The sequence below is a fragment of the Aptenodytes patagonicus genome, chromosome 1, assembly GCF_965638725.1.
Source record: "Aptenodytes patagonicus chromosome 1, bAptPat1.pri.cur, whole genome shotgun sequence".
NCBI lineage: Eukaryota > Metazoa > Chordata > Aves > Sphenisciformes > Spheniscidae > Aptenodytes > Aptenodytes patagonicus.
In genome coordinates this window covers 124,323,327-124,348,190 of record NC_134949.1, presented here as the reverse complement: position 1 = coordinate 124,348,190, position 24,864 = coordinate 124,323,327, and the positions used below count along the sequence as shown (strand labels likewise).

At 41.6% G+C, this 24,864-nt stretch overlaps 1 protein-coding gene across 2 annotated transcripts; it reads left to right on the top strand.

Annotated features, from left to right (window-relative positions):
* The first annotated feature begins 877 nt into the window (after positions 1-877).
* VPS26C (VPS26 endosomal protein sorting factor C) lies at positions 878-23,725 on the top strand. 2 transcript variants are annotated; one of them, XM_076353928.1, is made up of 8 exons: positions 878-980; positions 8,207-8,350; positions 9,633-9,782; positions 13,381-13,461; positions 16,554-16,628; positions 20,833-20,983; positions 21,312-21,464; positions 23,161-23,725. In XM_076353928.1, the coding sequence occupies exons 1-8, from the start codon at positions 924-926 to the stop codon at positions 23,241-23,243; spliced, it is 894 nt and encodes a 297-aa protein (XP_076210043.1). In that variant the 5' UTR covers positions 878-923; the 3' UTR covers positions 23,244-23,725. The 2 variants fall into 2 exon arrangements, with proteins under 2 accessions (XP_076210043.1, XP_076210051.1); XM_076353936.1 differs by lacking the exons at positions 8,207-8,350; positions 9,633-9,782.
* The last annotated feature ends 1,139 nt before the right edge of the window (positions 23,726-24,864 follow it).

The following is a 24,864-nucleotide window of genomic DNA, read 5'->3' as shown; positions in this document are numbered from 1 at the left end:
TCCGTCCTCATAGATGTAGGTTCTTATGACTGTAAGGCGTACGTAAGACTAATCCCCTTCAGTCTAGTCAGAAGTATAAACTTAAAGGCTGCGAAGCCTTTCCTTAGCTCCCGTTGTTACTGCACTAGTTAGAATACGGCCCCCAAGCGCTGCCACGGCAGAAGAGCGGAGAGGCCGCGCCCGCAGGGGCCGAGGCAGAGGCGCCAGCCCGCACCGTCGCGGCCGCCGCTTGCAGGGCGCCCCAGCCAGGCGGGGCGGGGCGGAGCGGCCCGCAGTCCGGCACGAACACCGCCACCGTTACAGATGCGCCTGACTAGGCAGCCTCTCCGACACTGGCGAAAGGCGACTGCCCGCCCGCTCGTGGCGAGGGGCACCAGGCCCACCCGCAGGGCTCCGAGAGGCGGACAGCCGCCCGCCGGCGGGCTCACCAGCCCCGCTCCGCCCCGCCCGCCAACGGACAGCGCGCGCCGCTCCGCAGCAACGGCTGCGCACGCGCGAGACCGCTTCCCCCGGGCTCGACCGTTACGGCTGAGCCGCCCTGCGCATGCTCCACCTTCCCGCGGGCACCGCCTACAACTCCCATCAGGCCAGGCGGCGCCCCCCCCCCCCGCCCACGGCAGGCCCCGCCGGCTCTCCAAGCAGTCCCCGGGGCGTGTCGCGTCACCCGGCTTCTCGGCTCCACCGCCTCCGCCCGGCGGGAAGTCTCGCCCCCCCCCCCCCCCGTTGCTATGACTACCAGGAAGCGGGCGGAGCCGACCGGGAAGGGGAGTCACCAGCTGAGAAATGACGCCACTGGAGACCCGGATGTTCATGGGACGGACCCCGCCCCCGCCGGCGGAAGCGGATGGCTGGGGAAGGACTCCCTCCCGGCGGGCCGGGTCACGTGACCGCGCGCCGCCACGTGACAGCGCGCGGCGGCCGCGATGGGCACCGCGCTGGACATCAAGATCAAGCGGGCCAACAAGGTCTACCGCTGCGGGGTGAGTGCGGCCGCGCGCCGGCCCCGCCCTCCCGCCCAACGGCCCCAACCGACGCCCGCGCCCGTTGGCCCCCTGGCGCCTGGCTGCGGGTCTCCGGCTCGGCTTGAGGTCGTCGCCGCGGGGCCCGTCTGCCCGCCCGCCCGGTGCCGTGTCCTGGCTTTCCGCTGGGACTTGCCGGCAGCCCGGGAACGTCCCGGCCGCTCTGAGGCAGCGGGGCGCTTCCTTGGAAGGCCGAATAGTTCGCCCTCTTCTGTCTCCCGTTGTAGCTACGGCTCTCCGCTTCGCGCCGTTCTCTGCCGTGATGGCGGGGCTGTGGCAGGGCTTGCGGGCTGTTGCTGCCATCGTGCAGGGGGAAGATTTACTTCTGCCCCCGCTCAGAGCTTGCCCTCGCCACCGCCTCTGCCCTCCCCGTGGCTCCCCCTTGGGTCCCTACCGAGGACGCCACGGGTTCCCGCTGGCCTCCTGTAGCAAAGCGGTGCTCAGCCCCGGCACGCCTTTGGGATCCAGGCCCGCTTTCCCGTGGCTAGCGTGGCGATACCGCGGGAGTACCGCTAACCTGTCTCTGGGGAGGGCGGCGGGGCTTCAGAAGGGAAGGAAGGAGCGAGGCCCCCGATACATGGCAATTTGGAGTTCACCTATAGGATAGTGTCGCTTCAGTTGTTTATACTTGTGTATTACAGCAGGGCTGACGCTTTGATACAGTATGCAGGTGCGGCCAGCTGCTGTTACAGAGTCTTGTTCCGTTTCTGTGCTCGGCAAGGAACCTGAAAGTGTCTTAAGATGTTGTTTGTACCTGATAGGAAATCTCCTCTTAGACAAAGTACTTAGGCAAGAGCAGATCTAATTTTTTTTTCACTGGGCAGGAGTCTGATTTCTTAACTTTTTTCACTGATGTAGTTGTTCATAGTGATAAAGTTATTGTGCATACTTTAACTTTTGCAGCTATTTGAAATAGCTATGCTTTTTTTCGTTGTTGAAGACTTCAAGCGCAGTTAGAAAAAAAAAAATCACCTGAGTCATGTTTTTAAGATTTATTTTTTATCGCTGTTTTTCTAGAAATATTGTATTGTTTAAGCAGAAGTTTTCAGGTCCCTTTTTTTTTTTCTTTTTTTTACTATCCAGCCACACACTTGTATTACAAAAATCCTTTTCACACACAGCTTTCCCATATGTTAGTAGTTTGGCTGTTACAGTGTGTAAAGCATGTTTCAATTTATTGAATGTTTTTAATGCTGGAAAACTGCTTTAAACGGATTTGAATGGAAGGCTATGCAGCATCTCTTCTACAATTGTCAAATCGTCTAGAGAATGACTTTTATAAAGCTAAATTATCAGTTTGTGAACAACACATCCTTTTAGGTATGGCGTCATAGTGGTAGACTACTTTCTGCATCTCACTTTCACATTGTTTTGCTAGCGCACATTATTAGAAGCATCTTAGTTATTTACTTCAGTATCATAATGCTGTGCCCATTTTCAGTTTCTTCACTTGACTTGCATTATATCACTTTAAACTGGATTTTTTTTTTTTTAATACAGGAGAGGGATTTTCTGTCTTTAAGCTGAAATTAAATAAGGTACTTAGGGTTAGTAAATCTGCCAGTATTGTTTGTTTGCTTCCACTTCAACTCCGTGTGAAATGGTTTATAATTTTAGTTCATTAATTAGGCCTGAACTTTGGAGGTCTGAGTGATGTGAAAACACAATGATGAAAGAGCTATACACTGGAAGTACAACATGAATTTTTTAATAGAAATTTTGTAGGGACAGAAAGGAATTACAAATCTCTCTTTAATTAGGCATGGAATGTATGCAGGTTTCTTTAGTTTTTGGTTGGGTGGGTTTTTTTGGGTTTTTTGGTGGTGGGGTTTGTTTGGTTTGTTTTTTTTTTTTTTTAGAAATTTACTGATTGTTGTCTACTTCAGTGCCAGTAGCTATGCTAATAATACCTTCGGTCTGTGGCAACTTTCATCCCAAAATATGCTTGCATCAATGCTACTTGAAAATGAAGGGATCCCTTTAGTAAAGACAATAGTTCCTCGCAATGTGTATGTCTAGCTATTCATTTGAAGGCAGTAGGGATACTATGGCTAGACTTGATCTTTTGTTTTCTGAGCTTACGTAAAGCTGCATTTGGATATGGAAGAAGGTGATGTCTAAATTATGCACTGGTATAATAGTCTTTTTGTTACGACTGTTACATTATAATAGCAGAAAAATTTGCTAAAACATTACTGAGCTTTCTAAGTCATAATTTGCCCGAGACCATAATTAATTCAGCATAACTCCACAATGCCACTCGTCTCCCTAGCCATTTAATTTCTCTCACCTTTCTTGTGCTGACAGTATTGGCTATGCAGTAAGCCAGGTCAGGGAAATGGATAATATTTGGTTGGTGTGACACTCAAAAAAAGTAAATAATAATAATAAAAAAATTGACCTCTTGAATCATGGACATCCTATTTTGTTTTTCTTATGAATGTCTTCTCAAGTAGAGTAGAACAGAGAATATTTAACAATCAGTATCAGAATGGTCTTGTGCTGGATGGCCTACAGAAGAGAGATTAGACATAGTGGAGCAGATCCAACAGAGCGGGAAACTGGATGAACAAAACGAAGGGGGGTGGATGAAGAACAGTCTCAAGGATCTCAGTCTGTGATTTTAGGTGATAATAGACCAAAGAACTGGTAACGGCAATGGCTGCTGATTCTTCCATTCAAGCTCTGTCTTTGTACCTCTTGAGAGTGCATAGTCCGGGCGAAATATTCAGGGATTTTTAGCAATCGGCATCTCTCTATCTATTGCGTGTACATCAACCAGCATCTTTACAACTGTTGAGTGTATTTGCTATACATCTTTATTCCCTCCAAGAGGGAAGGCGTGAGGGGAAACAGATGTAGGAGAGACCCATATTTAACAAGTAACTGTTCTGAGAATCTCTTAATGGTAAAGTCCATACCGAATAAGGCCCTGAAGGTGCGGGAGTTTATATTAAAAACTTCTAGGGAAGAACTCTGAAAGCTAACAAACATCTTTAATTTTATTGCAGAACTGAATTTGAGTCTTGTTAGGGGAAAATATTGTTGAAAGTACATACAAGAAGGCTGGTGAGTGGAGAAGATAAGGATGTGTCTAAAGCAAATAGCTGACCAGGAAAATTAAGGCTGAATAACTTCTTCTTTTTTGCTTTTTGTAAGGTCAGAATGATGCATATATTTCATTATAGGCTTTCCCCATCGGGCCAAGATCCTTAAAATTTTTCTTTGGTGCTGAAATACCATATAACAGAACCTTCAAATACTGTTCCCTGTTGTCTTGGGTTGGGTCAGGCTACTTCTCACCCTGGTATGGTGACCTTGGTTATACTAAATTCAGCTCAATTCAACCATTTTTCATTGTTGCAAAGCAATCTCCTACGCCAAGTGGAAGTCACTTCACTTCCTAAAACTTTCTTTAGTTCTAAGTAGTTGAGTAGGCAACTATTTTGTTCTTTTTAGTTGTTTTTTGCTTCTGTGTTGACTGTTCTTTTTTAATTGGGAGAAATTAGACACAAAATTTGTAAAATAGTCATCCATTGTGCAAGCCTGAGATTGTGTTTCTGCTTTTAAAAAGGAAGTTGGTTAAAATAACGTGCTGTGATAAACAGTAAGCAATTTCTGTATTCATTAGTTATAAACATCAGAAACTGGAGGAACTAAGCAAAGACAGACCTTTATTTTGTCCAGACTTCAATTTGAGAAAAGCTGGCTGTTCAAGCCAGATTACTTTAAATTGCGAGTAAAAAACAAGTTTGCCACTTCTTGGACCAAAAGAGTAATAGCATTGTTTTGTTTTGTTTTTTAAAAAAAAAAAAGTGATAGGGGATTTAAGAACAGAAAGACAATAAAATGGACCCTAATAACATGTCCTATAATAGCCAAATAAGGCTTATTGCAGCAAAACTGTGTTTAAATTCCTAGGAGTAGATGATCTGTGTTCAGGAGACTTTTTTTTTTTTTTAATTGGATGGAGAATTCTTGAACCATTGAGGCTCATTTAATAAACTCTGGAATGCTAGAAGAAGAAGGGGACAGGCACAACTAATGATGTGTTTTATTTAGAAAACCTAAACAGGATGACTGGAGTAACTGTGGCAGTTAGTCTGATAATTAAAAGAATTCTAGGCTGAAAGGTCTGAAAAATGCATTCTACAAAGACAGGTGCCATAGTTAACATCAGCCAAGACTTTTAATGACAAGTGAGTCCAAAATACACTTAAGTCAGAATTTGCCCATAAGGAAGCCTTTTACTTTTTCTAAAAAAGCAAACTAATTAGTAAATCTGAGCATTGAGGTTTTAAAGCATCTAATGACTAGTTAGTTGGGTCTAGTAGACTTTTTCTATTGAATGTGGTCAGTTTCTTTCTAAATAATCAGAAGAATATGTAGTTAAGATTTGCAGGTGGCTTGCGTAGAGGAGTAGATGTGGAAGAAAATTATTAGGAATATTTAGTAAATGTGACTTATGTGAACTTAGTGTGAATTTTTAAATTGCCAAATATTTGCCCTTTGTCCTAAATGTGAATGCCTATGATGTGGAAAGTGGAATCTAGAAGGAACCTAAGGCGTCTTGTTGGTAACCGACTGACTGTGGACTTCCGTTCTACCAAAACAATGAAAAGCTTAATCTATAGACGTATAGCAGATAGCAAATGGATCTAGAGAAGTGTTAGGCATTTCTGTATGGCCTTAGGTGTGATGTCCTCTGCTGTTGTCAACACCTCAAAAAGTGTGATGACAGATTTCAAGTGGTCTTAAAACAATCAGATGAAGCAGGTGTTCATCTTAGTTGTGACCTTGAAAGTGACTGACACTTTGAAAGCGTCAGTCTTCCTGGCAGTTTCGTGTGCATCTCTGAATGGTAAGGAACTGACAACAGAAAGCTAAAAAGCTTGTTTGGGATCATTAACCTGGGACAGTCTTCTCACAAGAATGTTTTGTTTGCAGTTTAGCATGTGTACCTCACTTCTCTGTCTGCTTCACATAACACACTGGCCTTCCAGTGGATGAATACTCTGTTTAGATGAATAATTCTGTCTGAAACTGTATTAGCTTAGTTACATCTTGCAAAGTTTTGTCATCACGTGGTGAAGCCATGAGGAGTTCCTAGTAAGGGAGAAGGTAAAAAGTGAGTAAGAGCAACTGATTGTAAGTTACTACTGTAGTACGTGGGGATTAATTCCAGTGGTGACTTTCTCTGTGCCTTTAGTTTTGCGGTGTTAAAGGTAAATAAATGAACCCCTTTTGATATGGACTGAAAACAGTACTAGTTTAGTGTCAAGTGATGCCACGTAACTTTTACAAACTGTACGTTTGCAAATGTTTTGCAAAAGTAAAGTTTTCTCATAAATTGTGTGCTAACTATAAGTATTTGAACATCTTGCTAAGCTTATGTTCTTTGATTTGTACTTTCTAGAAGGAAAAGTATACTGACAGCTTTGTATTTAGTGGGGACCTTGGTTTTATGCAAAAAAGGACAAAGTAGCTCTTCTCCAGAACAGACATAGCCAACTTCCCCCCCCCCCCCCATCAAACAGAAGTATAACCTGATTGCATATAAACAGTTTAAGTAAATATTACGGCATCTTCTTCGTGATACTTCCATCTCCCCCATGTTAGTGAACTTCAAAAGTTTTTGTTAGAAAGTGGTTTTGAGGTGTTTTTTCATTTCTTAAGAGACATTTAATGTTATAAGAAAAATTCATATTTAACTTCAAGTAATTCTTCTCCTTTCTGCCCCAAATACATACACCCTTATCGTGTGAAAGTATGTAGGCAATAGCTCTGGAATAGGCTGTTGCTGTGTGGTGGGAGGCTGTTCTCATTTATTAAAGCAGTTCATATGTTCAGGGTTGTCCTTGCTTCTTATAGTTCAGCTGTACTCATTTTTCAAAGCAATAACCTAATTGCTTGTACTAATTAAAGCCTGTTAGCAAAGCAGTACAGTATTTAGGTCAGCTTTTCTTCACTGTCCTTTTGTGCTTGTGCCTCCTGTTCCTGGCATTTCCCAATAGCTGCAGGTCCTCTTTTCAGACTTGCAGCGTGTCAGCCTTCGTTGTGATGCTTGATGTTCTCCTGCTGTCCTGTTCTGCTTTAAACTGCCTGACCCATTTTCTATATTGTCATCCTGTACCACTAGTAAAGACAAAAGGCTGGCAAAATTCAAATAGCGTCTGTCAGAGATGTACATAACTAGACTGGTTTTAACTGGCAGAGTGTAGAGTGGGCAGTCTGAATTATCCTTTGGTTGGAGTGATCTGTAGTTCGGTGTCTAGTTTGCAAGCCCGATGAAGGTGCAGAGAGCATTACCATCGAGCAGAAGAGAAGGTTAGCCCCAAGAAACTTTCTTCAGGTTCTCAAATCACTTGCTGCTATTGCCAGATGTGTATGAATGCGTGGAACTCTGGATTGGAGTGGATTCTCTGTTGTAGGAGAGGGGAAGGATTAACTATGGGGTATGTAAAATGAACTGTGTGTTGCTCTCCTGCAGTTAAGCTTTTTTTCAGTGTTAGAACTTCTAAGTTGATACTTCCAAGATGCAGCGTTCTTGTGCAAATACAATTTTGTAGACAAAACATTCTTAATGGGATAAGTGGCGCATCTCTTGAGTCATACGACTCGTGCCTTCAGTTCAGATACACTTTTAAACTATTTCCCATGTAGCATGGAATTTGCTTGTGTAGCAGAACAACTATTTATTTATTTATTTAAAATCTATTTCGCTCCGCTCTTGAGGTGAGTCTTATCCTCAGCTTGGCCATCACTTTTACAGTTATGTCTTCTCTTCCATCTCCCATGGCTGACCGTCCCACTCTTTATATAAAAATTCCTCCTGGGATTTCATTCTGACATGTGAAATGGAACTTGCCTGTTACCAACTGACCTGATAGTTTATGAGGATATTTTTCATCTTCCCGGAAAGGAAGATCTTGAAACTTTGGAAGGAAATTGAAGCTCAGATTAGTACTTCTGCAAGGAGAATGTTTTTAATGAAAACAAACTAGAAGTACAGAGGTCTCTTCCTCACATTGCTTTCATTATCAGTATTTGTTTTTTCTGACAAGGTTAGATTGTTCTCTGGGAACAGTTTTCTTGAGTTTGAAAATCAGTTAGCACGCTGTCTGAGTAACAGCCATAGAAGAAATTTATTTAAACAAATGTTTTCATGTTGTCTTTTCTCCTATTAGGAAGTTCTTTCTGGAGTTGTGGTCATAACAAGTAAGGACACAGTCCAGCACCAAGGTATCTTGTTAACAATGGAAGGATCAGTAAATCTGCAGCTTAGTGCCAAAAGTGTGGGTGTGTTCGAAGCTTTCTATAACTCTGTCAAGGTAAGACCTGTGCAGGTTAGTATTTTTAGCACAAAACCTTCATCTCTTTTCTCACATTAAATCTTTCCTTAATGACTCTCAGGTAGTTATAGCACTTCATGGTATGTAAATGATAGAAAGCAGAGAAATGCTCAGCATTATCTAGTAATATATGATGACATTTTGGGGGAGGAACTTGCACTGATTGGAGAGTTTTCTTTAGGGCTGAAAAACAGTAACATAAATAGTATGGTTACTGGACGATGCATTGAAGGACCATGATTTAAAGAAAAATAGTAAATTGTGTGGTATTTTTTTTTTTTAAGTGACTGGGTTTAATTGGACTTTTGTGCCAGATCAGTCACTATCACAATAGTTTCTGCGGAGGCCATTGAGGGTGTGTGTTACTAGGCATGATACAGGACCTGCACAGATTCTTCTGTAGAGTATGAGGCTGCACACAGACTGTTTGACCGCGGAGCTCCTGGAAGGCCTCTGTACCGCTCTCCAGGTTTGGAAGTGTGGGGTTTGGAATCTAGCAGGGCAAGTTATCTCAGGCTCCACATGAACATGGCTGTACTGATTGAAGCAAGGCTGGCTCTGTCTAGAGGCAGTATAGCTACATTTGCAAAACAGTTTGCTTAAGTTAGGATAGCCTCAGTGCAGGGCCTTTTAAGGTCTTCAGTTGTATCATAGTCAGTTTGTTTACAGTATGAATAATCTGCCCCTGAATGATTGGAAAACAGAAGAAACAGTAGAAGCAATAGATTTTCTTATTCCTGTCTAGTAGAGGGAAAATAATAGTAAAACTCCAGAGAGAAAAGAAGTGTAATCTTCAAGCAGGCTTCCCCAGTTGAATCATAGTTAACCATTGTTCCAGTGAGACACTAGCCCTAAATATAGATCTTCAGGGTGGGAAAGGGCCGGGGAGAAGGTAGAAGGGAATGGCTAACTGCTCAACTGGCACACACGCTTGTCGATTCCTGCTGCTACTATTAAGGTCATAATTTAGAAAATGGAACTCCACTTTCCAAAGAGCTCGAGACTCTGCTGCTTAGCTCTCTAAATATGTTTGGTCATTAGTATGATACAACCATAAAATAGATCAAAAATTGTTTTCTTGAGGAAAGCATTCTTAACATTTCTTTTCATTGTAAGACTGGAGAGCTGTGTGTCATGAAGAAATACCTGAGTTTCTGGAAATTCATGAAGTCTATTAGAGTTTAGTGGATGTTGTTGGTTCTTGAAATGATGGGGCTGTAACTCTGCTTCAACCTAAACCTCTTAATATTTATCTTGGCAGCCTATTCAAATTATTAACAGCACTATTGAAATGGTAAAACCAGGGAAACTTCCCAGTGGCAAGACAGAAATCCCGTTTGAATTTCCATTGCATATGAAGGGGAACAAAGTTCTGTATGAGACATATCATGGTGTCTTTGTTAATATTCAGGTAAGGCAGTCGTATCTGTAAAGAAAATCTGAACTTTTGTTATCTGCAGAATGTATTCTCAAGCATCTCTTATTCCATGGAAGCAGAGGATAAAGTTTTGTGATAAAGTTTTCTTTTCATAGTGCAATATGTTTTCTTTTCTCAATTTGAAGAATGAGCAGAAAGTTAGAGATCCTTTGAAGTAAGTAGCTTTTAAGCTTCCCTTTATTAATATAGCATTCTTCTGGTCTGTACTGTATTTTCTAGATATAACTTAAGATTAAAAATCATTATACATGTTAACCTTTTAAGTACCAGTTTGTAGGTAGTTTCTAGTTGCCTTTTTCAGTTCCAGTTTCTAGGAGTCCACACTTTCCACAGGTGGTAACACTTCTTAGATGTGGCAAAGGAACCGTCCTGAGATCTCGGAATCCTGTCAATATAATGTTACTTTTAAAAAATTGTTGTGATGTCTGTTCCCTTTTCTTTACCAGTAAGTTTAAGCTTTTCATTGGAAATAGTTGATGATAATGAAACTGATGAGATGTAACATGGCGAGTACAAGAGAGAATTAAAAGCATACTGGAAAGAGGGGCTTTGGGTTGAGAAAGGTTCAAATGTATTTGCCACGCTTGTTAAATCTTGTACAGTTCTCTTACAGGGTGATGTTTTCATCTAGTTCTGATTTTATTGTGAAAGAAGTTGCATTTACCATTTTGTAGATAATCTGTATAGTAGTACATACCCAGATACAAGTGTGTGTACTGTTAACCTAGTACCAGTGAGACTTTGTTAGCATAGTAGACAACCAGTTACTGCTAATAATACTTAAATATTAAAAATGAAGTGTACTGACTTACCAGATCCATTTTAAGATGCAGGGATAAATCCTACAGGAACAAAGCTACCTAGTGTTCAGAGTCTGTTTTCCTGCATTCATTTGTGAGAAGTGTCCTCTAACTAGAGGAAATCTTTCCATCACTTACTGTTTCAGGCCTTCCATGTGGAGTAAATCTTTAAAGAATGATGGCATAAAGAGAACAGTAACAAGATGTCTTGCCTGAAATACCTTGTCAGAACTACTGTAACATATATCCGATCCCTCCTTATGTTGTAGGCAACTACATCCATTCCCTTCATGAAAAAAGACCGCACCACAGTGTCCTTTTGTTCAACACAAATGTGGCTGTGTAATTTCATAAGGAAGACTCAAACCAAAGTGTTGAGAGCTTGTAGCATCTTCAAAAATATGAATTGTTTGCATTCCTGTGGAGATGAGTAGTAACATTTCCTGCCCAAATCTGTATGTACTACAGGCTTGTAACAGGATCTTGTGGAAACACAATTTTGAAATTTGACCTTTTTTGGTTAAAAATTGCCTTACCTTAGGTGGGTTCATTTGTTTGGGTGTGGTTTTTTTTTTGAGGGAAAGTCTTTCTTCAGCCATCTCTTGAATGTAAATACTGTGTTAGACAATGCTTTTTCTTACTGAGGGGTGTTTTTATGGGTTTGGTTTTTTTTTTTCTTCAAGGAAAAAGTTGAAGGAGCCACTAAATGCAAAAATTTTCAGACCAGTGCTGATGAAGAATCACGGGGTTGTAAAACTTTTCTTCCCCCCCCCCACTTGCAGCTCACTGATGAGAGTATTGGATTTGACGACAAAGTATAAAACTGTTAGCTATTTAGCTGAACTGGAAGTCTTATATTACAGTCTGAGATTTTAATAAAACCCTAACAACCAACCAAAAACCCACACAAAACCCCCACCTGCTAGCCTATCAGAAGTAACTAAAAGAAAATTTCCCTTGTTTTTTGTCTACATTCAGATGTTTTTTTAAGTACTTCCCATATTTTTTTTCAGTCTTGGCTTTCTTCCTAATGTAACATCTGTTGTTTATGGTAGGTATGTCAAAAATGGTGCAAAACTGGTTGAGTTGCTTTCCATAATCCAGATAACTTGCCTATGATCGATATCAGTTGTTTTAAGGTATCCTTTAATGGTGAATATTTGTTTTGTTTTGTCATTCCCTCTCTTATCTATGTAGCTTCTCTTTACATAAAATGTAATTAAAAGGTTAATCATTAGATTTCAGCCAACCTTTGAGAGTCCTGCTCTCCTGAAGAGGAAAATGTGGTCTCTCCCAAGGTTATTTAAGATGCACTGATACCTGATAAAACAGATACATAGCTATAAATTGGGGAACATTAAGTCTGTTTTCTAGAAAATCAGGCTTGAACTGCTTAAAAATACTTTGCTAGATTTAAATAAATCAAAGGAACAAGTTCATTTGCTTCTAACATGTTTATATTTGTTTTCTGTCCAAACCAAGAAGTGGGAAAATAGACTACAAACAGTATACCACCGATTTATTTTTCCATTTGAGTAACTAAAAGTGCTGTTTAAGAAACACTTCCTAGACCTCTGTCCAAGTCCTGTGCAGTTTAAAAGCAAGCCTCTATTTCTTGATCTAGGTATTAGTAAGTTAGCTGGGGGTTCAGTATCAAGATTCAAGTCTCTGTTCTCATGCAGAGACCTTCTAATTAGACACTGATGGGGAGGCTGTGGGCCAAATTGCAAGGCCTGTGTGGTCCTGCTGCCTCATTGCGCTGTGTTCCCTGGTCTGAGTGAAATGTAGTGCAGTAATAGGTTTTCTCAACAGTGATCAACTTCAGTGGAAACCAGTCTGTGATGAGGAAAGAGAGATGCTCCCCGGTCTCGTTCTTGCATGCATATTCAGGTTATGTGCAGAGAGACACCATGAACTAGAAGTTATGAAGCTGAGTCCCTAGTCTGAGTGCACCTGTTTTTGCCGATCCCTCATCTGTAAAGAAGGAATTAAAACCAGAACAACAAAAAAACCCCACCCCAACAAATTCCCTATCTTGTAAGGACATTGAAAGGCTATGTTATAGATGCTGAAGTGCGTGATTACTGTGATAACCAAGGTCATACTATTTTTCAGTCACTGGTTTATGGCTCCGTTTTTAGGGGAGAAAGGGGAGGAAATTGGCAGCAAGTTTTTGAACAGTGAACGGCAAAATTAACCTTGTTGCCTGACTTTACTGCACGCTGCTGCTTTTAAGTTCAGCTATATGGTTAAAGACAGTTCCCCATTAAATATGCATGTAACTGTTACCACTGTTGAATTCAGTCTTACAGTAAATTTAAAATTAGAGGGGCTGTGAATATATCTTATTGATAATCACTTATCCAAAGTATGGTGAAAGCAACACCATAATCACCCTTAACTGAATTTAATTCGGGTGCTGAAGCTGTACAAGAATACTACTCTCTGTCAGTGAATTAGTCCCTCAATCTCATAGGTTGTTACATAACACGGAAGATATGGAAAGCATTTGCAAGTGACTATGGGACTGTAAACACTAAGAAAAGTCAGCTTTCATTTGGGAGCATCTAAAATCATTGTATACCACTTATCTCCTTTCCCTCTCCCCATCACTGGTATGTACATTGCCTACTAATCTGTTTTAATCGATGCCTTAAATATTAATAACAGTAACATTCTGCACATATGCAATAAAAAGATGAAAATTTAAGAGAGAGAGGAAATCTTAACTGAGGCTCTCTTCTTTTTCTCTGCCATCCTGTTCTTGCCAGTATACCCTACGGTGTGATATGAGACGTTCTCTGCTGGCAAAAGACCTAACTAAGACTTGTGAATTCATTGTCCACTCACTGGTAAGTGTGGTTTGTATTAACTATACAAAGTGGGATTCCCCCCCCCCGCCCCCCAAGTTGAGTTTGGCTGTAAGGTCAGAAAACCAAGTAAAAGCATGTAATCTGTAATAGCAACACATGGGATATGTATGTGTAAAGGAAGCTAGCCTCAGAACAGAAACATCCAGAAGAGCTTGGATGTCAGTTGCTTCTGATTAGAATAACACATCTCTCTTTTTCATTCAAAGAAAACAGTACAAAGAGGATTTGGATTATAAGATGTTTTTATACTGCACTGAGTTTATTCTCTTATTCATCCTTTCAGTTCTGAAGTGATGGTGTGGTTAGATAAATATTATGGCATTCTTCTAAACACTGTTTCAGATTATCTGAGCACTTCTTAGCCAAAGGTTCCAGGCATCCAGAACGCCTGTCTTAGAAATGGGAGTTCGTTAGTGAAGAGAAAATATCTGATTTCTGTTCTTCAGATGACTAATTATGTTTTAGAGCCCTGACTCAAAGTATCAAAGCTGGGACTGCATCAAGTTGGAAATAAGAAGCTTGTCAGCTTAATCACCTTTGCTATTAAGTAAGCCCATGGTTGGCAATGTGCTAAGATAACTAGGTTAACAAATATCGACATCCTGTGGTTAGCAACATGGAGACAGCCTTCCTCCTGTGGAGATATCGTTGTGGGATGAGATTTGACTGTCTCGCAAGAAATGCTTCGCTGCTTGTTATTTGAAGTTCCTGTATCAGTTTTGTTTTTAGTTTATATTGACTTGTACACGTCCAGAGCATCTGATGTCAGTACAGACTGTGCAGGCCTAATTAAGTATCTCTTTTTCCACCCACAGCTTGCTAGAACATACTGTTTGAATCATTCCTTTGAACTCTAACAGGACAGTAAAGTATTAGACTCTTTTGCCTTACTTATGAATAATGGTGGAAACATGTTATTTTAGTTCTATAGTACCTTTTTTAAAGATTTAGTACCTTCTTTAAAGACTTAGCTAAGTGCTAGGAAGAAGTTTCCTGTTGGTAAGATTTCATTATTTCTAAAATATTTTAGGCTATGTTTTATTGGTCCATTATTACATTATAAGTAAGCCACACTTGTCAAAATAGTGAACAAATTACATATTACGCCGTTTCCTAGTTTTATTTCTTGTTCCCACTACAGCACTTCTTAGATCACAAGTCAGTAAATCATTAATTTCTCAGGCTGAATGTCACGGAGGCTCACGAAATCAAATTAGGCAGGTGATAAATTCAAAAATAAACTTTATTTTAACCAAAATTGTTTAAGAGAAAACTAACTAGAAATGAGGTGTCAACACTCCGACAACATCAGTAAACCACAGGTTCAGGAGGGAGTACGAGGAATTAACACTGCACGGCCGGCTTTAGAAACGAGGATCCACAATGTGCACAATCACTCACCTGTAAGATGAGGGCTCTCAACCTCGAGGAGTTTCCTTGGGCGGCGTCCCGACCCAAGGGGAAAGTCCCCGACTGCAGACCCACTGCTCCAAAGAGGACCAACCCCACTTGCCCTCCGGCGGGGCTCCATTTATACCCTAGTCGAAGCTGACCTGTGGTCGGTTCTGGTTGGCTGAGGGCCTCGACCTCCTTGCCCCTCGCCCGAGGTGTATACCTGACCATAATCACTGCCCCAAGGTCTGCACCTGACGGTCAGCACTTGCCACCTTAAAGGCGCGAAAGCAAGGGCGTGAAAAGTGAGGACACAGCCACCTTAATCACCCCGGTCTTTGTCAGGACGGGTGCACTTGCCACAGTGAATTAATGAGGTTTTACTGAACATATAATTCTCACCGTCAGTGCTCAATGTACCATTTCCCTTAACCTTATTCTCTGCCAGAATTTGTCATTTATGGGAAAATACAGTCAATCTTCCATCTCGCAGCTGGGCAGCAGAAACTATTTTGAATACTTAAGTAGTGAGGGTAGATCCTAACTAAGAGTTCAAGTTAAGCCCATTGGTGGTGGTGTGCTCTGCCAACTCCCAGTTACATACAGTTGGGTCTCTCATAATTGATGATGTGCTGGCCACTTATTCTAAATATGTAGGGAAAAAGACAGTGTACCTGACTGAGATAAGGATGGAGGGAGAGGTCAGTGAATGGTAAGCGAAGCTTGCCTTCCTGATGCGGAGTACAGGCTGCCATCTCAGCAGAGCTCAGGGCCCATTCAGCCGCTTACAGAAAGACTTAACTTCTTGTTTTTGTGAAGTTTTTTTATCTATTTACTTCAGTAAATAGATACTGAAGAACTGTAATAATGTGCCCCCAGAATTGCTTCTCCAGTGTGGAAAGCTAACCTGGACCAAGTTTTGTTTATTTTACATTTAAAGAAGCTGGAATGCTAAGCCCATTAAATCAACGCTACACTAGATTCCATCATCTGAGGATCTCCTAGTAATATGAGGATGGCTTAGGAGACCTGAGCTGTTACTGAAAGGGCAGCAGAAAGAGTTCAAAGTGCTCAGAGATAACAGGAGGGAGGGAGAGTTTATAAAATGTATTTGAAGCAATGGAGCAAGTTCATTTGTATCTCTCTCTCTCCCTGGCCCAAATTTACTAAGTAGTAATAATGAAAGGAAACACTGCAACTGACATATAGAATGTAATTATTTGTAAATACAGAAATGTGAAATTTAACTTTTTTCTATAGCAGACCATATGCTTCAGATAGGTGGTGTATTTCTTCTTTTTCAGGTGGTTTAGAGTAGTCAACCACATGTTTCGTTTTTGTTTTCCTTTTTTTTTTTTTTGGTGTAGGTAGAGCTTATGCCAAAAACTTAAAAATGGAGAGCTTGTTGTGGTTTATTGCAATGGCAAACACACAGTTCTGTTTCTACAATTCAGATTTGTGATGCATTGTGACTTGTATTTAGACAATATCATAATGTTATTTAATAACAAAAGCAGGAAATCTCAGGGGTTTTATTACACAGATGCATACTTTCAGTATGAAGACAATCCTGAAAACTAACACACCCAACAGTTGCTTGACTTTGCTGTCTTCTCTAATATTCTCTGTGTGTGTTTTGTAAATCATAGTTTACAGTTTAACTCTTTCATTACTTGTAGTCACAGAAAGGGAAACTGATGCCAAGCCCAGTAGACTTCACAATTACTCCTGAAACTTTGCAAAATGTTAAAGAGGTAAGGGTTTTCTTATTATTTTATTTTACATGTAATGCTTGTGTGATTCTGAGTGAGAACAAGAGAGGAATGATTAAATGCTGCCCTGCAGATAATCAACTTTTTTTTTTTCCCTTCCCTTTTCTCCTTTTTTACTTTTGTAAGCACTAAAGTGATTCTGCCTGATCTCTTGTGATAGTGGTCACTAATGTAAGGCGGAACTTTGTTCAGTAATGGTTAAACATTTTTATCATTTTTCTGGGTGAAAGGTGGCAGTGAAGCAAGGGAAAGCACTCTATACCACGTGTAGCCAAGATCCTTTAAAAATGTATATTTTGATCCTTGGTTATGCCTTTTTTTACAGCCCTGTGTGGCTTTGGGAAGCCTGTATGAACAGTAGTAGCGCTCTCTTGGTCATTTTGTTTTCTGAACACTGGTTTCTGTTTGTCCACTGAAACCTGTGTTCTGTTTTTCCAGATTTTCCTGTTGTGCTCTTTTTGTTAATAAGACTGCTTTCCTGCTTTAGGTCCCCCTTCTGCATCCCCAGTTTGTCTTCCATTGCTCTTAGTCCCAGACTTCTGAATTTAGACCTACTCTTCCACTTGTTTCTCCAAACAGACCTCTTAATCAGCTCTTTGGTTGTTTCATGCTATTGCTGACCTTATCCTGCATATTCACAGAATCATTGTGGTTGGAAGGGACCTCTGGAGATTGGTTAGTGCAGCCCCTGTGCTCAGAGCAGTCATCTAGAGCAGGTTGCTCAGGGCCATGTGTAGTCAAGTTTTCAATGTCTCAAAGGATGGAGACTTGCAACCACTCGGCAATGTTACAGTGTTTGACCACCCTCACAGGATTAAAAGAATAAATAAAAAATAAATACAAAAGTTATTTCCTTTATTTCCATTTGTTCCCATAGCCTCTTGTCTTTTTGCTAGATACCACTGAGAGGAGTCTGACTCCTTTACTCCTTCCCATCAGGTATTTATACATATTGATAAGATCCCCCTGAGCCTTCTGTTCTGCAGGATGAACAGTCCCAGCTCTCAGCCTCTTCTTGTACGTCACGTGCTCTTAACCATGTTCATGGCCAAATCCAGCAAAGGCTGGACTTGCTCCAGTAAGTCTGTGTTTCTTGTACCGGGAAGTCCTGAACTGGACACGCTATCCCCAGTTTTGTCTCACCAGTGCTGAAGAGATGGGGAGAATCACCTCCCTCAACCTGTTGGCAACACTTTCTAATGCAGCTCAGGATGCTGTAGGTCCATTTGTCCAGCCTGCTGAGGTCCCTGTGAAGGGCAGCGCAACTATCTGGTTCACCAAGCACTCCTTCCAATTTTGTGTTCTCTGCAGACTCGCTGAGGATGCACTCTGTCCCGTCATTGAAGATGGGAAGTAATACTGGCTCCATTATTGACCCCAGTCACTGGTGTGTACCACTAGTGACTGGCCTTCGGCTGGACTTCGTGCTGCTGATCACAAACCTTTGAGTCCAGCAGTTCAGGCTGTTCTCAGTCCACCTCGGTGTCTAATCTGTACATCTAGTCTGTACTCCATCGGTTTGTCAGGGAGGTTGTTAGGAGAAACAGTATCAAAAACAGCACTGAAGCCAATATAAACAGTATCTGCTGCTCTCAGCTTGTCCACCAAGCTAGTCATTTCATCATAAAAGGCTATCAGGTTGTTTAAGCATGATGTCATTTTCATAAATCCATGCTGACTGCTTCCAATCGCTTTCTTGTCCTTTATATGTTTGGAAATGGCTTCTGGAGTTATTTGCTCCATCGCTTTCCCAGGGATTGAAGCAAGGCTGACATACCTATAGTTTAGAAAACTACTTTACAAAAGTAGATTCTAAAACTTCTGACATCTCTGATCCAGGACACCTTGGTATTTAATTGCGGAGCTGTCTAAAGAATGGTATTGAATGTCTATGGTAGCACAAGCAGTGGCCTTTTTTTTTTTTCTCCCCTCTTCTCCCCTCTTCTCCCCTCTTCTCCCCTCTTCTCCCCTCTTCTCCCCTCTTCTCCCCTCTTCTCCCCTCTTCTCCCCTCTTCTCCCCTCTTCTCCCCTCTTCTCCCCTCTTCTCCCCTCTTCTCCCCTCTTCTCCCCTCTTCTCCCCTCTTCTCCCCTCTTCTCCCCTCTTCTCCCCTCTTCTCCCCTCTTCTCCCCTCTTCTCCCCTCTTCTCCCCTCTTCTCCCCTCTTCTCCCCTCTTCTCCCCTCTTCTCCCCTCCCCTTTCTTTTTTTTCCTCTCCCTATCTCAGAAAAATGTATGGGTCTGAAGTGACTGCCTCGTGGACAAGTAGAAAAAGTCACAGTTTTGATATATTCAAAATATTAAAACTTCAACTCTGCTTGTCTGGAGGTTGTGAGTGAACTATCATTTCTGGTAGACTACTAGAAAACCGATTAGGAGGTTTGCAGTAGCCAAGCAAAGCACAAGGAGGTTAGATGAAAAACCAGGATAGATTTGCTTGTATGTTCTTGCTCCTCATTTTTGAGGGACTATGAAATAGATATGATAGGTCCTATGAGAGAAGACCTAGCTAGGATTAAAATATGAAGAGTACTGACAAGAGTAGTAAGGCTCTAGGGGAAATATACCTTTAAAAAAACAAGTCTGCTAGACTAGGATTGAGGAAAATGGCCTGGAGTTCTCGTTCCGCAAGTTCCTTTTATCTCTGTCTCTTAGGTTCCTGACCACTCTACTTCAGGGGATAGCTATATGATGATGTCCCTGTGAAGCAGGGAAGCAACTCTGTGTTTACTCATAGTGGTGATGAGAAGAACCTGCGAGGGATCATACAACAAAAAAGCATTTTACTAATACGTTATTAGGGCTCAGTATTTCATAGGGTGGTTTTGTCAGGGATGTAACTTCTGTTATTTAAGTTTGGAGAAAATACCCAAGTGAGGTCACGTTTACTAAACACATGAAAATTCCTCTCTCTTTATTTCCCCCGAAGATTTGTTTTGAGTGCAATGGCTAAATTCTGCAGAGGTGTTGGGTATCTGAGTGAAACAGTCTAAACAATAGCTGAGGACAACTTTTCTGCCATTGCTGCTGGCAGCCAGGACTAAGAAGCAAAACAAACAGATTGGGAGAAAAAAAAAATTTGCGACAAGAGAGTTGGTTTGGAAGGAGGGAAAATCAGTTACCCGGGCAAGGGAATCCGACGGCACAGGCAAGCGTGAACAGATGGTTGGAAGGTAGGGGCTAACATCAAAGATGTCAGTAACAAAAAATCAAGGAGGGAGAGAAGAATAAGGCTTGCAAAAGAAGGGGAAGGTTAGAGCAGGATGCTCAAAGAGTTTGAAGAAAGTTGGATGGAGAAGATATGAGCTGAAGATGCGGGTAGAAAACTTGAGTGTTTCAGGATGCCTCCTGCCAGGACTTGAAATGTAACTGGAGCTTCTGGCATATGAGTTTCTCTGCTGGCAGAGAGTATCTGTGGTGCCTGCTGGCCTGAAAGAGGGGAGGGCAGGGGGAGCACAACCCCTGCTCTGGTCTGGTCTTTTATGGAAACTGGTTTATAGATTTATAGACTGTCGTCCTCGATCAGCTATTCTTACCGCTCCTTCCTTAAAAAGTAGGAACCATGCTTGCTGTTAAGAAAACTTTAGAAGTGTGATCCTTTATTCAAATTAAGCTCTTTATTAATTGCCCTTAATTGGTGTCTTGGTACATAAGCAGTATGCTACCTCTGGCATTAAATGAAGATTTTTAAATGCCTGTCCTCCCTCCCAATAACGGCCATGAGAGAAGTTTAAAAAGGTGGGAAAATCACTGAAACGACAGACTATATTGTAATCCGTAACAAAATGGGACCAGAATGCAGTTCTCTAAAGCACCGCCAGCTGATTTAACTTGACCATCCTGTTAGTTCCTGCCAGCCTACCTCCTTCGCCATGCGGCTCCCGACTTCTGGATTAATTGTAATAGCCAAGTTTTGCCAGTTCATCCCAGGAAAAATGTTCCTGTGGATGGAACGAGTAGGGGGGATGCATGTCGGGGGGGAGGGTGGTAAGAGATATCTTAATGCATCCGCATAAGGATGCGTATTTAAAGAGTTATATTATTTAAGTTACTTGCGGCACTTCTGAACTTTTGAGTTCTTAACTTTCCAACTTTTTGGGATTTCCTGTCTACTTTGATAACTGTCTTTCTGTAAGGTGTTTTTTTCTTAGTCTGTTCTTACAGCTGTGTCTCCCCCCCCCCCTTTTCAGAGAGCTTCACTTCCAAAATTTCTCATCAGAGGTCATCTCAGTTCTACAAACTGTATCATTACACAGCCGCTAACAGGGGAGCTGGTAGTGGAGAACGCAGAGGCTGCAGTCAAAAGTATCGAGCTGCAGTTAGTACGTGTGGAAACCTGTGGTAAGTTTCTCTGTAAACAGAATGCGTATAGGCTGCAGTAATTACCACTCGCGCTCCTTCAGCTTAAATGTGAAAGATTGTCAAAAGCCATACAATTAAAAAGACTTGCAAAAAATTGTTTTGCACTTTAGGTGCAACAGTCCAAACGTGAATTTAAGTAATCTCGGTGATCCTTAACTCAGAGTGCTAATGTGAAAACTTGCAGGCCAAAGGGCAAAATGTTTTGCCCCCCCAGCCCCAGTGTATCTTTGTTTTAAACTTTGGCCACCGCTTTCTCTTCTCCCTTTCCCTTCCTCTCATCTCCCTCTGAATTTCCCACTTTCACCAGGGTGCGCGGAAGGTTACGCCAGAGATGCCACAGAGATACAGAATATTCAGATCGCTGATGGGGATGTCTGCAGGGGCCTACCAATTCCTATATACATGGTGTTCCCCAGGTTGTTCACCTGCCCTACCCTGGAAACAACAAACTTCAAAGTTGGTAAGTGCGTAGGACGTCATGCTGTGCTGGCGTCTTTCGTCTGAGATAAGTTTCTAGTTTCACTTTAGCTTCTGGCAGGTAACGGGATAATTTGCCGTCCGCACTGCAAGAAGAACGAAGGACATCCATCTGTTTCCCTGTAGAGGCTTCCTGAACAGGACTGCAGTCTGCTGTATTTCATATTGAGAAAATACAGCCCAAATACTTCTAACTAAAAACAGCTGTGCAACTATTAAGCTACTTTTGACTAATAGAATTATACGGTAAAGGGACAGGAGAAGCTGTGTAATGGCAGGTAATTTTTTTTTCTGCCAAAAAATTACGTGTGATTAAACACTTGAGTAATAGCCCAAGAATAAAATGCCAAGATGACCCCTTCCTCCTTTTCACCACCAGCAAGAACCCCCCCTTCCATTTCCTCTCCTTTTTGTTTCCCATTCTCCTGCTGCACAGGCTCAGAAGCAGAAAAAGTAAGGTTAGGCTGTATGTGACTTTGCTTTTCTTTATCTACACCGGCTGCTTCTTCCTGCTTATTGTTGCCAAAATCCACCATTTTCATTAACAAACACCTGAAATTTAGGATTTTCCTCACTTGTTCAAATAATTACTGCAAAAATTCTCTTTGCTGGCCTGTTTTTCTTCCCTTCATCCTGCTGGGATCTGTTGGGGTGTTTTGTTTTGGGTTTTTTTGGTTTTTCTTATCGTATCAGATTGAAGCTACAAGTCCCCGCCTTTAGGATCCCTCCCAAACTGAAGTCCCTCCTACTTTTCTGCTGTGTATCTTGGACAAATGTGCACAACTAGTTTTTCAGCTTTGCCTACCTGTTTATCTGTTCCCCCCAAGAGCATTTTTGCACCTGCTACGTACAGCGATTTTCCCCAAAATAATATTCTTCTCTACTTTTTGCCATTTCTAGCTAATAAATAGTAATTCACAGTGACAAATGGCTACTGTTAGTGAAGTATCTACTCTTATTTATAAGAACAGTCTTTTATAAGATACATATAAGATATTTAGAATCTTCGTAACTGTATCTTATAAAAAAGGACAAGTATTTTCAGTTTATTTTGATCTCTGGTTCCCTTCCTTTATTAACTCCACCTGACTTTGTATTCTGTCCCCATTTAGGATTGGTTATAGATCTGACATTGATTTTGGTTTTGAGCAACACAATACAGTATCTAAAGAGTAGATTTTTCTCTTGAAAAATGGTTTTCATAGTTTGCAGGTATATTGTATTTTGCCATTTAATGTCGTAAGGCCATACATAATGCAGGATTCCACGGCTGTGTTACATGCTGATGGCAGGGGAGGAGTCTTTTCCTTAACTCTTCCACTTTGGTGCTTCTAAACAACGCATACGGGTGTGAGGCGTCTTTTCCCAAAACATTTTAATCTTAGATGTCTGAACTCTGCCTGTTGGCCAGATGTTGTAGTTTTTCAGCGATATGGAAATGAATCCTGAGGCATCCCACAGATTTGAACAAGCCAAGGCTCTCTAGGAACAGTCCAAGGTCTGGGATGCCTGGAGCACCTTGTTCATCCCTGCCACAGGGGAAAGCCCAGGGCACTGAAACGGCTTGGAAGAGCCCTGTGCAGTGCTGCGTCTGGGAGCAGGAACTGCCTGCCTCCCATCCTACTGCTACAATTCAGATTAATATGGAACTCCTTATTTTTTTTTTCCCCTTCTTCCAGAGTTTGAAGTTAACGTTGTTGTCCTTCTGCATGATGATCATCTCATCACAGAGAACTTCCCACTGAAGCTCTGCAGGATGTAAATAGTCAGAGGAGAATTACTTAAGGATTTACTGAAAAAGGACAAAATTCTTCAGAGACAAAGTGAAATTTTATCCACATCTTACTTGAACTGAAAACACATCACTTCCTTCTCCCTGCTGGTAGTTCTTGTGCTTTCAGTTCTCTGTAAACCTTGCTAAGACTTTGCCTGCCTTGCGATAGCCTACGTGGATGTATCTATCCAGACAGCCTTGTCAGGCATCTCTCTGACCTCAACCACCATGTTTCCCCCCATTTTTCTCAGACAAATCCTGAAGGAATGATTCTGTATATTGCTACAACTTCTGGAATATGTAGTAAGTTTCTCCCCTTATTTCATTTCGTAACACTTCTTCCTTCGAAGACTTCTTAACCTGAGTAAGTCTTGTTATACATGGTGTATATATGCTGGGGGGAGGGTATGGGACTTGTAATATAATACCGAATAGTGTCTTTGAAGGTGTAATAAATGGTGCTGCAACAACGCCAGGTGGTGGTGTGGGATGAACGTTGCAAGACGAATGTGAAATAACACCAAGGGTATTTTGGTCAAATTGGGAATATGCGTCTGTATTGGAGGAGTGCTTAGAACTGAAGTTGTTTTGCGTGTGGTTTTTCCCTGGGCTCTTCTCTGGATGAGAAAATCAATGCCCTTACTTTATCTTTGCGATTCGTGTAAAATAGCACTGAAAAAGAAGATCAGTCAAAAGTTTTTAGTTTGAGAATATACTTACTCTTTGCGTTATACCATCTTCCCTTTTATAAGACTTCTACAGCTCAGTTTTGATGGGAAAAAAATGTCTGTCATGTGACAAAGCACACCACTGAATTGCTGGGGACCAGCCTCTGCTGATGGTGGAAAAACTGCATTAAAAACTTCTGCGCTGTGGCACCTTGTGTCTTTAGGACATGACTTGTCATTATCTGAAGAACCGTTCCAAGGGAGACAGTCACTCTTTTTAATTAGGTGGGTTAACATTCTCACTTGTTTAACTTAACTTACTCCTTTCCTGGCATTTTACACTTTAAGGTAAATACCTTAAAGGGTTAGTTCCTTTAAGATGTATAGTTACAATATAGGAAAACTATTTCAGCAAGACATAACCTTCCCAACACAAACAGGTTGTAGATTTTCATGTTGTTTTAAGTTAACAGAACAGCCACAATTTCATTCTAATTGTGAATTTTCCGTATACCGTTATGTGGGGTGCAGGCAGGTTAAGCATATAAAGTATGAGTGTAAAGATGACAACATGAACAGACACAATTAAGAAAACTGCCAAAAATAATTTCCTTTAGCTTTATCCAGCAGCATTGCCAAGTAGGAAAATGTAATTGGAGGTTTGGCCCTGGTTCTATATCATCTATATTTTAGGAGTAAACATCTGAAATTCTTATGTCAGTGTCTTAGAGCAGTCTTGGGGGGGGGGGACAGCGGCGGAGATTTGCTATAACTTAACACTTCTCTAAGATCAGGAAATCGTACAGGATGATTTTTGGAAAACAAAAGCCCCTCTTTCTGGTCTACATGATGTTGTACGAGTGCCACCTGCTGCTCAAAGTGGCACTGTCACCGCCTACCTTCAGAAGTTATTTATTTGGAGAGGTGGACTGGTGTTCGTC

Excerpts from the sequence above, each read along its gene's own strand:
- VPS26C (XM_076353928.1), top strand. The coding sequence starts at position 924 with ATGGGCACCGCGCTGGACATCAAGATCAAGCGGGCCAACAAGGTCTAC. Across the intron at positions 9,783-13,380 it reads GTGTCTTTGTTAATATTCAG|TATACCCTACGGTGTGATAT; the intron begins GTAAGGCAGTCG and ends TGTTCTTGCCAG. Across the intron at positions 20,984-21,311 it reads AGTACGTGTGGAAACCTGTG|GGTGCGCGGAAGGTTACGCC; the intron begins GTAAGTTTCTCT and ends CACTTTCACCAG.